This window comes from Marmota flaviventris, chromosome 6, assembly GCF_047511675.1.
Source record: "Marmota flaviventris isolate mMarFla1 chromosome 6, mMarFla1.hap1, whole genome shotgun sequence".
NCBI classification, from domain to species: domain Eukaryota; kingdom Metazoa; phylum Chordata; class Mammalia; order Rodentia; family Sciuridae; genus Marmota; species Marmota flaviventris.
This window is the reverse complement of record NC_092503.1, coordinates 75,193,527-75,206,663: the sequence shown is the minus strand read 5'-3', so window position 1 is coordinate 75,206,663 and position 13,137 is coordinate 75,193,527. Positions and strand designations below refer to the sequence as shown.

At 37.1% G+C, this 13,137-nt stretch overlaps 1 protein-coding gene across 4 annotated transcripts in view; it reads right to left on the bottom strand.

Annotated features, from left to right (window-relative positions):
- Snx14 (sorting nexin 14) overlaps positions 1 to 13,137 on the bottom strand; it is a 97,621-nt gene that overhangs the window by 41,300 nt on the left and 43,184 nt on the right. For 2 of the 4 annotated variants that reach the window (XM_027928106.3, XM_027928107.3), the window contains exons 13-16: positions 10,855 to 11,010; positions 10,312 to 10,436; positions 9,650 to 9,708; positions 7,355 to 7,381 (exon numbers count right to left, since the gene is read on the bottom strand). In XM_027928106.3, coding sequence (XP_027783907.2) covers positions 7,355 to 7,381; positions 9,650 to 9,708; positions 10,312 to 10,436; positions 10,855 to 11,010 — 367 coding nt within the window. The remainder of the gene's footprint in view (positions 1 to 7,354; positions 7,382 to 9,649; positions 9,709 to 10,311; positions 10,437 to 10,854; positions 11,011 to 13,137) is intronic. The other 2 variants (XM_027928108.3, XM_027928109.3) reach the window with 1 other exon arrangement.

Below are 13,137 nucleotides of genomic sequence, written 5' to 3'. Positions count from 1 at the left end.
ACAATAAATGAACTGATAAGATAACAATGCAATAATGAAGATCTAAACCTATAACTTTCTTGGTACTTCATTTTAAATGAAACTTAACAAAAAAAATTATCCTTTATGACTGACAAATAACCAAGCAAAATTTAACTTTATAATCATGTAAATATTCAAAAAAAGAATGAGATAAATGCATCTTATTTAACTTTAAAGTAATTTTTTTAAAAAAAGAAAACACCAAAAGGAAGGTTTAACAAGGAGGATATGAGCAAATGTAGCCCAAGGAAGCAGCCTACTGTGTTATAAATATTAAATATTGATTTCACAATGCAAAAATAATTTCAAAAAACAAGAGTAGATGGAAAAAAAGAAGTTAAAAGCAGCAAAAATTTCTTCCATTTGAGCTGTATTTCAAGTAAACAAAACCATAACTTTTATTCAATTTAAAACTCATTCTCAGCATATAATACTATTACCCTTACAACAGATACCCAAATAAAAATGACTATTTTAAAATCTAACCAAGTTTGTTTAAAATGCTTAAGTTATTAGACAGCTATTACTCCCAAAGCAAAACTTATCAGCTCAAATAATGCAACAATTAGAGAAATAAAAGCAAAACTGAGAGAGACAGGAAGATGGCGGCGAGGGGAGTGCATTGCCCCCGTGTGCTGCTTCACTGTGTGGGAGTATGACAAGTCAGGACGGCTAAAGGCTATCTTGTTAGGAATTTCCAGCAATAGTGGGGTGCTCCGGAACCTGGAGGAAGGATTTCCATCGCACGAGGATCAGCTACGGGGACTCAAACGCGAGAGGTTTGTCGCACGGAGGGTAACAATGCTTATTCAGCAAATCACCCCGCGGCTAGAGTCTGCAGCGCGTGCTGGGAAACGAAGAGATAGCGACGCAGGGATACAGCGCTGCAGTTTCTGCCAGCCGTGCAAAAACCGTACTCAGGGCTGAATTCTGGGTTCGAGACGGGGGAAGGAAGCGGTCCATCTCGGTTCTCCACACCGGTCAGACCACAGAGGAGGCCAGCAGCCACCATGTTGGAAAGCTGACGTCACCATCCCTGTTTTCGACTGACCGCAGCTCATTCAGCCATAGAACAGGTAATTTCAGGCTGCCATTCGCCTGCGGCTTGCAGACAGATTGCTAGGGTTCAGTGCCTGGGGGCTTCTTAGAACCTGATCTTATCGGAGCGAACACCCAGCGTGGGGCGGCCGAGTTCCGGCTCCCGGAACCGCCGTGGCCCAGGGCTGGGGAGCCTGTGGAGGCTGCTTCTTGGACCCTGCTCCTATCAGAGCATACACCAAGCACTAAGCGGCCGAATTCCGGCTCCCGGAACTGAGCCCGCGGGGACTGCTTCTTGGAGCCTACTCTTATCGGAGCTTACACCGAGCACGGAGCGGCCGAGTCGGAACTGCCCTGGCCCAGGGCTACGAGCCCACGGAAACTGCTTCTCGGTCCGGGTCCTGCTGAGGGCCAGTCAGGACTCACCCGTTGCTTTGGTTGCCCGGCAAGGGGAACGAAATGCTGCCATTCGCATAGGATACCAATATGGCAGAGATCTGATGTCATCAGAAAGCTGCGGAGGAGAGAACTTCATCAATACCAGCGGCGACAGAAACAGTTGGTCTCCTGGTAGGGGGGGTGAGGCACAGACACCCGAGTCTCCTCAATTTGTCGTCGAGCCAGAGGGGAGGAGCCGGGCCGCCGCCAGCACGCCCGGAGCAGGCCCAGCGGCTCGCCAGCGTGGTGACCGCGAGACTCCAATTGGAGAGGGGGCAGAGCGGAGCCGCCACCCGCACCCGCAAGGTGGGCAGACCCGCGACCCAGTGGTACATGGGCGTGGTAGGAGGGGCAGGGCAGAGCCGCCGCCCACGCTTGCAAGGTAAACAGACCTGTCACAGACTGGCGGGTCAGGCCCAGTGGCCTGCCAGTGTGGTACACACGTCACCCCAACTGGAGTAGGGGCAGAGCAGATCCTTCTCCCACGCCCGGATCAGGCCCTGCCAGTGTGGTGGCCACGTGACCCCAATTGAAGTGGGGGCGGAGCGGAACCGCCACCCGTGCCCGCAGGGTGAGCAGACCTGTGACCAACCTGCAGATCAGGCCCAGGGGTCCGCAGGCGTGGTAGGAGGGGCAGGGCAGATCCGCCGCCCGCGCCTCCAAGGTAGGCAGACCTGCGACAGACCGGCGGAACAGGCCCAGGAGCCTGCCAGCATGGTACACACACCACCCTATTTGGAGTAGGGGCAGAGCAGAGTCGCCGCCCATGCCAGGAACAGGCCCAGCGACCTGCAGGCGGGGTAGTCACGACACCCCAATTGGAGTAGGGGCAGAGCAGAGCCACCACCCGTGCCCGAAAGGTGGGCAGATCTGCGACCGACCAGCGGGACAGGCCCAGTGGCCTGCCGGTACGACAGACACGTCACCCCATTTGGAGTAGGGGCAGAGTAGAGCCACCGCCCGCACCTGCAGGGTAGGCAAACCTGCAACCGACCGGCGGATCAGGCCCGGTGGCCTGCCAGCGTGGTACACTCGTCACCCCAATTGGAGTAGGGGTAGAACAGAGCCGCCGCCAGCGCCCAGAACAGGCCCAGTGACCTGCCGGCGTGGTAGCCACGACACCCCAATTGGAATAAGGAGAGAGCAGAGCCGCCGCCCACGCCTGCAGGAAAGATACGCAAGCAGTATGAAAAGACAAGGAAAGAAAGAATCACAAGCAATGCAGGTCAACGCAACTTTAGAAGAGGTAACAGCTGCAGCAGATGGAATGTCAGATAAAGAATTCAGGATATACATGCTTCAGATGATCTGGAGTCTCAAGGAAGACATTAGACAGCAAAATCAGACAATGAAAGATCACTTCAACAATGAATTACGCAAACAAATCCAGGAAGTAAAGGATCAACTATACAGGGAGATAGAGGTTATAAAAAACAAACAAACAGAAATCCTAGAAATGCAGGAAGCAATAAACCAACTTAAAAACTCAATGGAGAATACTACCAGCAGAGTAGAACACTTAGAAGATAGAACATCAGACAATGAAGACAAAGTATTTCAACTGGAAAAGAACATAGACAGCTCAGCAAGACTGTTAAGAAACCATGAGCAGAACATCCAAGAAATATGGGATAACATTAAGAGACCAAACTTAAGAGTCATTGGGATACAGGAAGGTACAGAGCTCCAAACCAAAGGAATGAGCAGTCTATTCAATGAAATAATACAAGAAAACTTCCCAGACTTGAAGAATGAGACAGAATCCCAAATCCTAGAAGCCTACAGGACGCCGAATGTGCAAAATCATAAGAGATCCACACCTAGACACATTATAATGAAGATGACCAACATACAGAATAAGGAGAGAATTTTAAAAGCTACAAGAGAAAGGAAGCAGATCACATTTAGGGGTAAGCCAATCAGGATAACAGCTGATCTTTCAACACAGACTCTGAAAGCTAGAAGATCCTGGAATAACATATTTCAAACACTGAAAGAAAATGGGTTCCAACCAAGAATTGTGTATCCAGCGAAATTAAGCTTCAGGATGGAAGATGAAATTAAAACCTTCCACGATAAACAAAAGTTTAAAGAATTCGCAGCTAGAAAACCATCTCTTCAAAACATCCTCGGCAAAACATTACAGGAAGAAGAAATGGAAAATAACAATGAAAACCAAAGTGGAAGGTAGTACAGTAAAGGGAAAAATAATCAAAGAGGAAAAACAAACCATGTTAAGTAACATAAATAAACAAATATGGCTAGAAGAACAATCCATATCTCAATAATAATTCTGGCGAATCGGATACAAAAACATATCAAAAAAACTGTGCACCATGATCAAGTAGGATTCATCCCTGGGATGCAAGGCTGGTTCAATATACGGAAATCAATAAATGTTATTCACCACATCAATAGACTTAAAAATAAGAACCATATGATCATCTCGATAGATGCGGAAAAAGCATTCGACAAAGTACAGCATCTCTTCATGTTCAAAACTCTAGAAAAACTAGGGATAACAGGAACATACCTCAATATTGTAAAAGCTATCTATGCTAAGCCTCAGGCTAGCATCATTCTGAATGGAGAAAAACTGAAGGCATTCCCTCTAAAATCTGGAACAAGACAGGGATGCCCTCTCTCACCACTTCTGTTCAACATAGTTCTCGAAACACTGGCCAGAGCAATTAGACAGACGAAAGAAATTAAAGGCATAAAAATAGGAAAAGAAGAACTTAAATTATCACTATTTGCGGATGATATGATCTTATACCTAGAAGACCCAAAAGGGTCTACAAAGAAACTACTAGAGCTAATAAATGAATTCAGCAAAGTGGCAGGATATAAAATCAACACGCATAAATCAAAGGCATTCCTGTATATCTTCTGAAATGGAAATGAGGAAAACCACCCCATTTACAATATCCTCAAAAAAAATAAAATAATTGGGAATCAACCTAACAAAAGAGGTAAAAGACTTATACAATGAAAACTACAGAACCCTAAAGAGAGAAATAGAAGAAGATCTTAGAAGATGGAAAAATATACCCTGTTCATGGATAGGCAGAACTAACATCATCAAAATGGCGATATTACCAAAAGTTCTCTACAGGTTTAATGCAATGCCAATCAAAATCCCAACGGCATTTCTTGTAGAAATAGAGAAAGCAATCATGAAATTCATATGGAAAAATAAAAGACCCAGAATAGCAAAAACAATGCTAAGCAGGAAGTGTGAATCAGGCGGTATAGCGATACCAGACTTCAAACTATACTACAGAGCAATAGTAACAAAAACAGCATGGTATTGGTACCAAAACCGGCGGGTGGACCAATGGTACAGAATAGAGGACACAGAAACCAATCCACAAAACTACAACTATCTTATATTTGATAAAGGGGCTAAAAGCATGCAATGGAGGAAGGATAGCATCTTCAACAAATGGTGCTGGGAAAACTGGAAATCCATATGCAACAAAATGAAACTGAATCCCTTTCTCTCGCCATGCACAAAAGTTAATTCAAAATGGATCAAGGAGCTTGATATCAAATCAGAGACACGCCGTCTGATAGAAGAAAAAGTTGGCTACGATCTACATACTGTGGGGTCAGGCTCCAAATTCCTCAATAGGACACCCATAGCACAAAAGTTAATAACTAGAATCAACAAATGGGACTTACTCAAACTAAAAAGTTTTTTCTCAGCAAAAGAAACAATAAGAGAGGTAAATAGGGAGCCTACACCCTTGGAACAAATCTTTACTCCTCACACTTCAGATAGAGCCCTAATATCCAGAGTATACAAAGAACTCAAAAAATTAGACAAGAAGAGAACAAACAACCCAATCAATCTATGGGCCAAGGACCTGAACAGACACTTCTCAGAGGAGGACATACAGTCAATCAACAAGTACATGAAAAAATGCTCACCATCTCTAGCTGTCAGAGAAATGCAAATCAAAACCACCCTAAGATACCATCTCACTCCAGTAAGATTGGCAGCCATTATGAAGTCCAACAACAACAAGTGCTGGCGAGGATGTGGGGAAAAGGGTACACTTGTACATTGCTGGTGGGACTGCAGATTGGTGCAGCCAATTTGGAAAGCAGTATGGAGATTTCTTGGAAAGCTGGGAATGGAGCCACCATTTGACCCAGCTATTCCCCTTCTCGGTCTATTCCCTAAAGACCTAAAAAGAGCATGCTACAGGGACACTGCTACATCGATGTTCATAGCAGCACAATTCACAACAGCAAGACTGTGGAACCAACCTAGATGCCCTTCAATAGACGAATGGATAAAAAAAAATGTGGCATTCATACACAATGGAGTATTACTCTGCATTAAAAAATGACAAAATCATAGAATTTGCAGGGAAATGGATGGCATTAGAGCAGATTATGCTAAGTGAAGCTAGCCAATCCCTAAAAGACAAATGCCAAATGTCTTCTTTGATATAAGGAGAGTAACTAAGATCAGAGTAGGGACGAAGAGCAGGAGAAGAAGATTAACATTTAACAGGGATGAGAGGTGGGAGGGAAAGGGAGAGAGAAGGGAAATTGCATGGAAATGGAAGGAGACCCTCAGGGTTATACAGTGGAGGGGCTAGAGAGAGAGGAGGGGAGGGGAGGGGAGAGGTGGGGAGGGGGGAGGGGGGAGGATGGGAAAGGCAGCGGAGCACAACAGACACTAGTATGGCAATATGTAAATCAATGGATGTGTAACTGATGTGATTCTGCAATCTGTGTATGGGGTGAAGGTGGGAGTTCATAACCCACTTGAATCAAAGTGTGGAATATGATATGTCAAGAAATTTGTAATGTTTTGAACAACCAACAATAAAAAATTTTAAAAAATAAATAAATAAAAGAGATTTTCAGTACCTAAAAAAAAAAAGCAAAACTGATTAATTCAAACACACCAGGTATATATATACATATATATAGTGATGTGTGTTTTATACATGTGTGAGGAGCAAATAAAACTTATTTTAAAATTAGAAAAACACAAATAAGTAGCAAGTAGTACAAGGGATGTCTAAACTGGATTATTTTATCTAAACAAGCATGCAGTTAGTGGTTTTTAAAAATCCAAGGTTGTAGATACAGTTATCCCAGATAGAAAAAATGTTTCCAAACATAAATATAAAAATATTAACAAAATCTCTCGAAAATCTCTAGAACCTTATTATTTTGTTCTAGTTTGTAGAATCTAGAGATCATATAACAATTGAGGTTTTTGAAATGATATATTAAATTATTATATTAAATTATTTCACTTGTTATTATGCCCATAATCTTAGAAAGATCATTATATTTCTTACTTTCAAAAAAGTTCTTTAATGGACACCAATTGGGTAGAGGAAGGACAAGGGAGGGAAGGGAGGAGACGAGGATAAGGGAATTAAATTGATTAAAGAATTTTACATGCATGTACCAATATACCACAACAAAACTCTTCATTCTGTATAATATGCACAACAAAAATTAAAATTTGAAACTCTTCAAACACAAATAATCCTAAAAATAACAGAATCAACAGTAACAACAAAGAATCAATAGCCTTGAAAACAAAATACTGGAAAAATAGTGAAAATATCTTAGCATTTCTTAATATCTATTACTGAAAATATCAAGACATTTTTATTTTATGACATATCATACTATGCAAAAAAAGGAGATATCTAAAATTAAGAGATTCATTTTTAAAGGTTATAAATAACAGACATAAAGGTGGTAATTGCATGGTGCTTCTTATTTTTCCTTTTTTTGTTATACTTAGGTTGTGTGAGGTTTACTGTCTGAACTTAAACAGATAATTTATACTGAAAAGAATCACATGCTCAAGACTTACCGAAAATCATCCAAACTTAGGCTACCTCTGCAATATCAGATATGTGAAATTATATAAGGAGGAGAGAGAGAGAGAGAGAGAGAGAGAAAGCCCAGATATTAAACAAGTTTCACTTCAGAATACAAAACAAAATTAAAAAGCTTAAAAGTTACACAAGTGGATAGCATTCAAATTTGTAAAAGGCAGAAATCTTTACAAATAATATGATAAAAGTAAGAGAAACAAAGCACATAGCTGTTTTTTGAAGGTGTGGAATCTAGACCACTATAGAAGAGTTCTTAAAAATCCAGTGTCAGTACATACTTCTGCATTTTTTTGCCCTTAGGCAAACCATTTGTTTGATACTGTGTAAAGTATGTGGGAACTATGGCCACAAAGCTTGGCACAAAAACCAAATTCATATTTTCCAAAATGAAATTTGTGTCATGTTAGATAAAATCATGTATGTTTCTTCACCTATTTTTAGTTTTGCTATGTAAAATACAATGTTTGGGGGCTGGAAATGTAGCTACTGAGCACCTGCCTAGCATGCTTGAGGTCCTGAGTTTGATACCTAGCATAAAGAAAAATTTTTTTAATGTTAAGCTAGGAAGCAAGATAAGCAAAAGATCTCTAAATATTCAAAAGTTATGCTTTGAGTGCATACTGAAATAGTTCAATATTAGCAATATGCATTAAAATTCTACTTTTAAAAGGCAACTAAATAAAATATAGATGCAAAACGTTGAATATTTTACATATTTGAAGTCATTTATCATCAAATCAGCAAAGCTAATCTAAATATCCAATGAAAGAATGTTAAGAAACTACTTATTCTAAGTAAATGAATCATCATGTAACATAGAAGCAACCTCCTGACAAGACTGTTAATATTAAGTCAGGTCAATATAAAGAAAAACATACTTTAAAAGGCTAAATCAGGGCTGGGGTAGGTAGAGCATTCATCTAGCATGTATGAGGCACTGGGTTCGATTCTCGGCATCACATGAAAATAAATAAAGTCCATCAACAAAAACAACAAAAATATTTTTAAAAAGTTTAAACTAAAAAAAAAAAAAAAAAAAAAAAAAGGCTATTCAGTATCCAGAATAAAAAAATAACCCATATGTCCTTTATGTCTTTTTTAAAAATTTTAAGCTAGCAAAATGAGTGTGTTAATATTCTATAGATAATCAGGTATCCTCAAATTAGCAAACAAAATCTTTCCATCTCTGAAGTTATGGCCTTAACTTAGATTTAGCTATCAAGCTGACATCTAAGATCACAGATGTAGTTCCTCTTAAATGAGGGAAGCTTAATATCCTTGTATGAAACCCTAAATATTCTAAGTCTAAAAAAAGGATAAATTCCACCTGCTTCTCAAGCATGTTAGGAAATTCTATGGAAGTCCTTGAAAACGTATTCCACTAAAATAAGAAGTATGTATTTCTGGCAAAGAATACTATTTTAAGAAGCATAAATATATTTTTCGCTAAATAAAGTCTAAAGTTTCATGGTTATTATATATAAATTATTAGTAAAAAGTAAAAAAGTAATTTTTTACAAATAATCATAAAGATATTTCCCATCTTCAAAAGTTATGATATGCATACTGCTTGTACTGAAGCATTATATTAAGAACTAATATTTTTCCTTGTATTATCAAAAAAGTTCCATTTTCTGACTTAATCTACTTCTCTCTTTGTACCATCATCTCCAATTTATTTATATATTTTTGGATATTTGCTAAAACTGTAAGGTGCTAAGAACAATGTGACTACCCATTCTGTAGAAATAACTTTGATGTCCATGTCAGTTTTGTACACATAACAGTGAACATTAAACCTTGTAAAGACAAATCAGGACATTAATTGTTGAGTTTATATATGGATTCTCCATTTTGTTATCTTTAGATTAACTGCGCTCTTAATTTCCAATGAGAAAAATAATTTGTACACAGTACATTCTCAAATAAAAAAGTTTTCTCTGAAAACAAAACAGAACTGTCAAAAATTGGGAGTTATCTGTGCATTTCACTTGTGCATGTAGGTACAAATTCATCTGTCATTAATATGTATTAATTATGAGATTAAAAAGGCAACAATGTATAATTTTTCTAATAAAAATTCAGGCATTTTTAGTTACTTACATACAACAGTACTCCAATTTATGGATGAAATATCTTGTCTACTCCTGTAGTATTGGAACCACATTTTCATTCGGAAAAAATAGTTACTAAAGACAATGACATTATCACAGAATGATAAGCATCCCCAAGTTCAAAAACCAAATATGCATATGGTTAAATATACCTACCTGTTGAATTTTGAATTGCGTGTTGGTGATTCTGCACCTCTTAAAAGTTGCCTGAAATACTTCAAAATAATAAATAATTATTGTGACATACTAAACTAATATTTTACATTAAAACATGGCACTTTATCTTTCTACTTTCCAGTTTAATGAAAAGGCTATTTAAGGGCTGGGGGTGTAGCTCAGTGGTTAAGCTCTTGCCTAGTATGTGTAAGGATCTGAGTTACATTCCCAGCACCCGGAAAAAAAAAAAAAAATAGGAAAAGCTATTTAAATCAAGTGAATACAACCTCAGTCAAGGAAACAAAGGATTAAAATGAATTGCAAATGGAAATATTCAAGCTACTGGATTTGGATTTCCACTAGTCTTAAATAACATATATACAAGAATGGGGTTTCTATGTCACTGTAGTACTATAAAGTGACTGGGACATACGGAAAATCAGGTAGAACAATTCAGTCCCAATCTATCATGCCACATAAACACAAACATGGTTTTAGTATGGAGAATTGCATTTTGTAAAGTTACTTGTAGTCACTTCTAATACCCATTGAGATTATATGGTGGAAAAAGGTATTTACTTTCTAACCTTGTTTTATTTTTCTATTTGATTCACTCTATAAACTTCTCAACATCCTCAAACAAGGTTAATATTGAGACTCACCTCATCACTGTGGCAGAACATAGGGGTAAATACATTCTCCAAGAGAGAAAGAACATGTTCATATGCTTCAAAAAGACATCTCATGGTTTGAAGTTTCACAACATCTATATATGGGCCTTCAGCAACTATTTAAAAAAAAAAATTCTACTGTAGAAATTATTTATGAGTAACATAAATACATTATAGTTTAAAATCCATTATAGTAAAAAAGTATACAAACAGTTTAGAACTGTTTCACAGAAACTTCACCGTAAAAAGTCAATAAAGTCAGAAATTAGGTCAGTTCTGACAAATATTAATTATGTGAATTGTGAATACATCTCTTTTCAAAACTTTCATCTCATTAGTAATATGAGTATTTAAAAAAGAATGTTTTAAAAAGCAAAGTTAACAAAAGATCCCTTAATATTAAAGTTACAATAATTTAAGCTTCCCATGTACCACACATACAGTTATTGAAATAAAAAACAGAGAATACATGAAAAAACAGTTTGAAAACTATAAGAGATATCAAATTCATTCTCTTCATCATCATCAACTTACTTCTTTGAATCTCTTCTACAATGAAAGGATCAAATCTAATTTTGTCAATGCTTTCATCCAAACAATATGTTTTATAAATCTTCTGCAACTCTTCATGAAGAGACAGCATTTCATCATTTGATAACTCCGGTCGCAAAATTCTATCATTAAATTCCTCTAACAAATCAGAGATAGAAAGAAGGAAACATAAGTTATTTTAATATAAAACTATTCATGAAAATTTCATATTCCTATTCAAATTATACCCAATGTTAAAATTCATTTTAGCAATCTAATTCATTTTAATTATAAATCTATTCATCATTTTCAGCATTTTTTAAATGTTAGGGATAAAATATTTACATGAAAGAGAAATGCAATTAACCAGATTTTTAATTTTTAATATAAAATATGTAAATACATAAATAGCAACGCAAATTATGAAAATTTAGAATATTAAGCACATTTCTAAAATTGCTTCTAAAGAACAAAGTGGATAAATTTTTATACCATATGTCCTTTAGTATTTTTAAATCTGATTCACTAACAATGAAAAATATATTTTTAAGCTCCAATCAATGTTTTTAAACAATACTTCTCTCCATTATGGGTGCTTGCTGCACACTGGTAGCAGAGCTAAGTATGAAAACATAATTTTTTTTTTCCAAAAATAACTGACAGTAGCATTAGGATAGAAGTAACTCCTCTTTTTTTATTATTCCAAGAGGTGTTAACAAGGAGTTTTCCCATTAAATCTTAATTATTCAAAGAATATACAAAAGGGGATATGGGCACTTAAAAAAATTGGAACATAGCAGATAAAACCTGTGGGACAACAATATATAATTATCATTCCCTTACGACTTAACATATATAAATTAGTTCTAAAAGGAAAAGAATAAGAAAATGGTACAAAGATAACAAACAGCCACAGATTTTCAAAACTGATAAAGAACATCAACCCAAATATCTAGAAATATGGGGAAATCCAAGCAGAATAAATTTTTAAAACTATATTATAGTCAAATTGCTGAAAACTAAAAAGAAAATCATAAAAATGATCAGGAAGAAAAGAGACATTACAATCAGAGGAAGAATCATAGGATTAGAAGATGATTTCTAATTAGAAACAATGGCATTATCCAGAAAACACTGGAAAATTGACTATAGTGCTGAAATGGAGGGAAAAAAATGTCAACCTAGAATTCTATGTTCAGTGAAAACTTCTTTTAAAAATTAAAAGAGTAGGGACTGGGGATGTAGCTCAGTTGGTAGCATAAGGTCCTGGGTTCAATCCCCAACACCACCAAAAAAATATATATATATATATTAAAAGAGTAAACAGTAAACACCTGCTCACACAAAAGCTAAGAAACCTCCGCAGGTTCACACAAGAAATGTGAAAGGGGATTGGGGGTGTGGTTCAGTGGTAGAGTGTTTGCCTTGCATGCCTGAAGGCCTGGGTTTGATCTCAAGCACCATCAAAACAACAACAAAATACCAACAAGAAATGTGAAAGGGATTTCTATCAGAAGGGAAAGAATATTAGAAACCTCGTTCTGCAGAAAGAAATAAAGATCACCAGGAAGATAAATAAGCCAGTAATTCTAAGGAACTTGTAAAATGAATGCCTGTGTATATTTGTATGAATGCCTGCAAATGTATATAGATACTTGTTGACTACTTAAAGAATTAACAATATATATGGGGGTTAAAGGCTGTGCAGAAGTTCTTAACACTATTCACTATAGCAGTGAATTATTTTTAAAAGAACTATGATAAGTGACAGATATATACTGAGCAACCACTTAAAAGAATAGGAAGAGGAAGAAAAAAACAAAACAGACACAAAAAGTTAATAGAAGGGGCTGGGACTGTAGCTCAGTGCAGAGCGCTTGCTTAGCATATATGAGGAACTGGTCCTCTCAGCACCACATAAAAATAAACAAATAAAATAAAGACATACTATCCACCTTAAAAGTGTCTGCACTATGTGCAAAGTAAATGAACAAAATTTATAAAAACCAAAGGGAGAATGGATCCACTAAAAATTCAGTAAGAATATAGATTATTTGAATAACCTTACCAATTTGACCAAACTGTTACTTTTAGAACACTACCCAACACAACAGAACACACACATGGAACATTCATTACGACCATCTCTATGTATGGCCCATAAAACACATTTCAGTAAATTTCAATGGGCTAAAATAATTCAGAAACATTGCCTGATTGGAAAAAGTATTAGATTAGAAAGCAATCACAATAAGATCTCTCATATTTTAAAAATCCCAAAATATT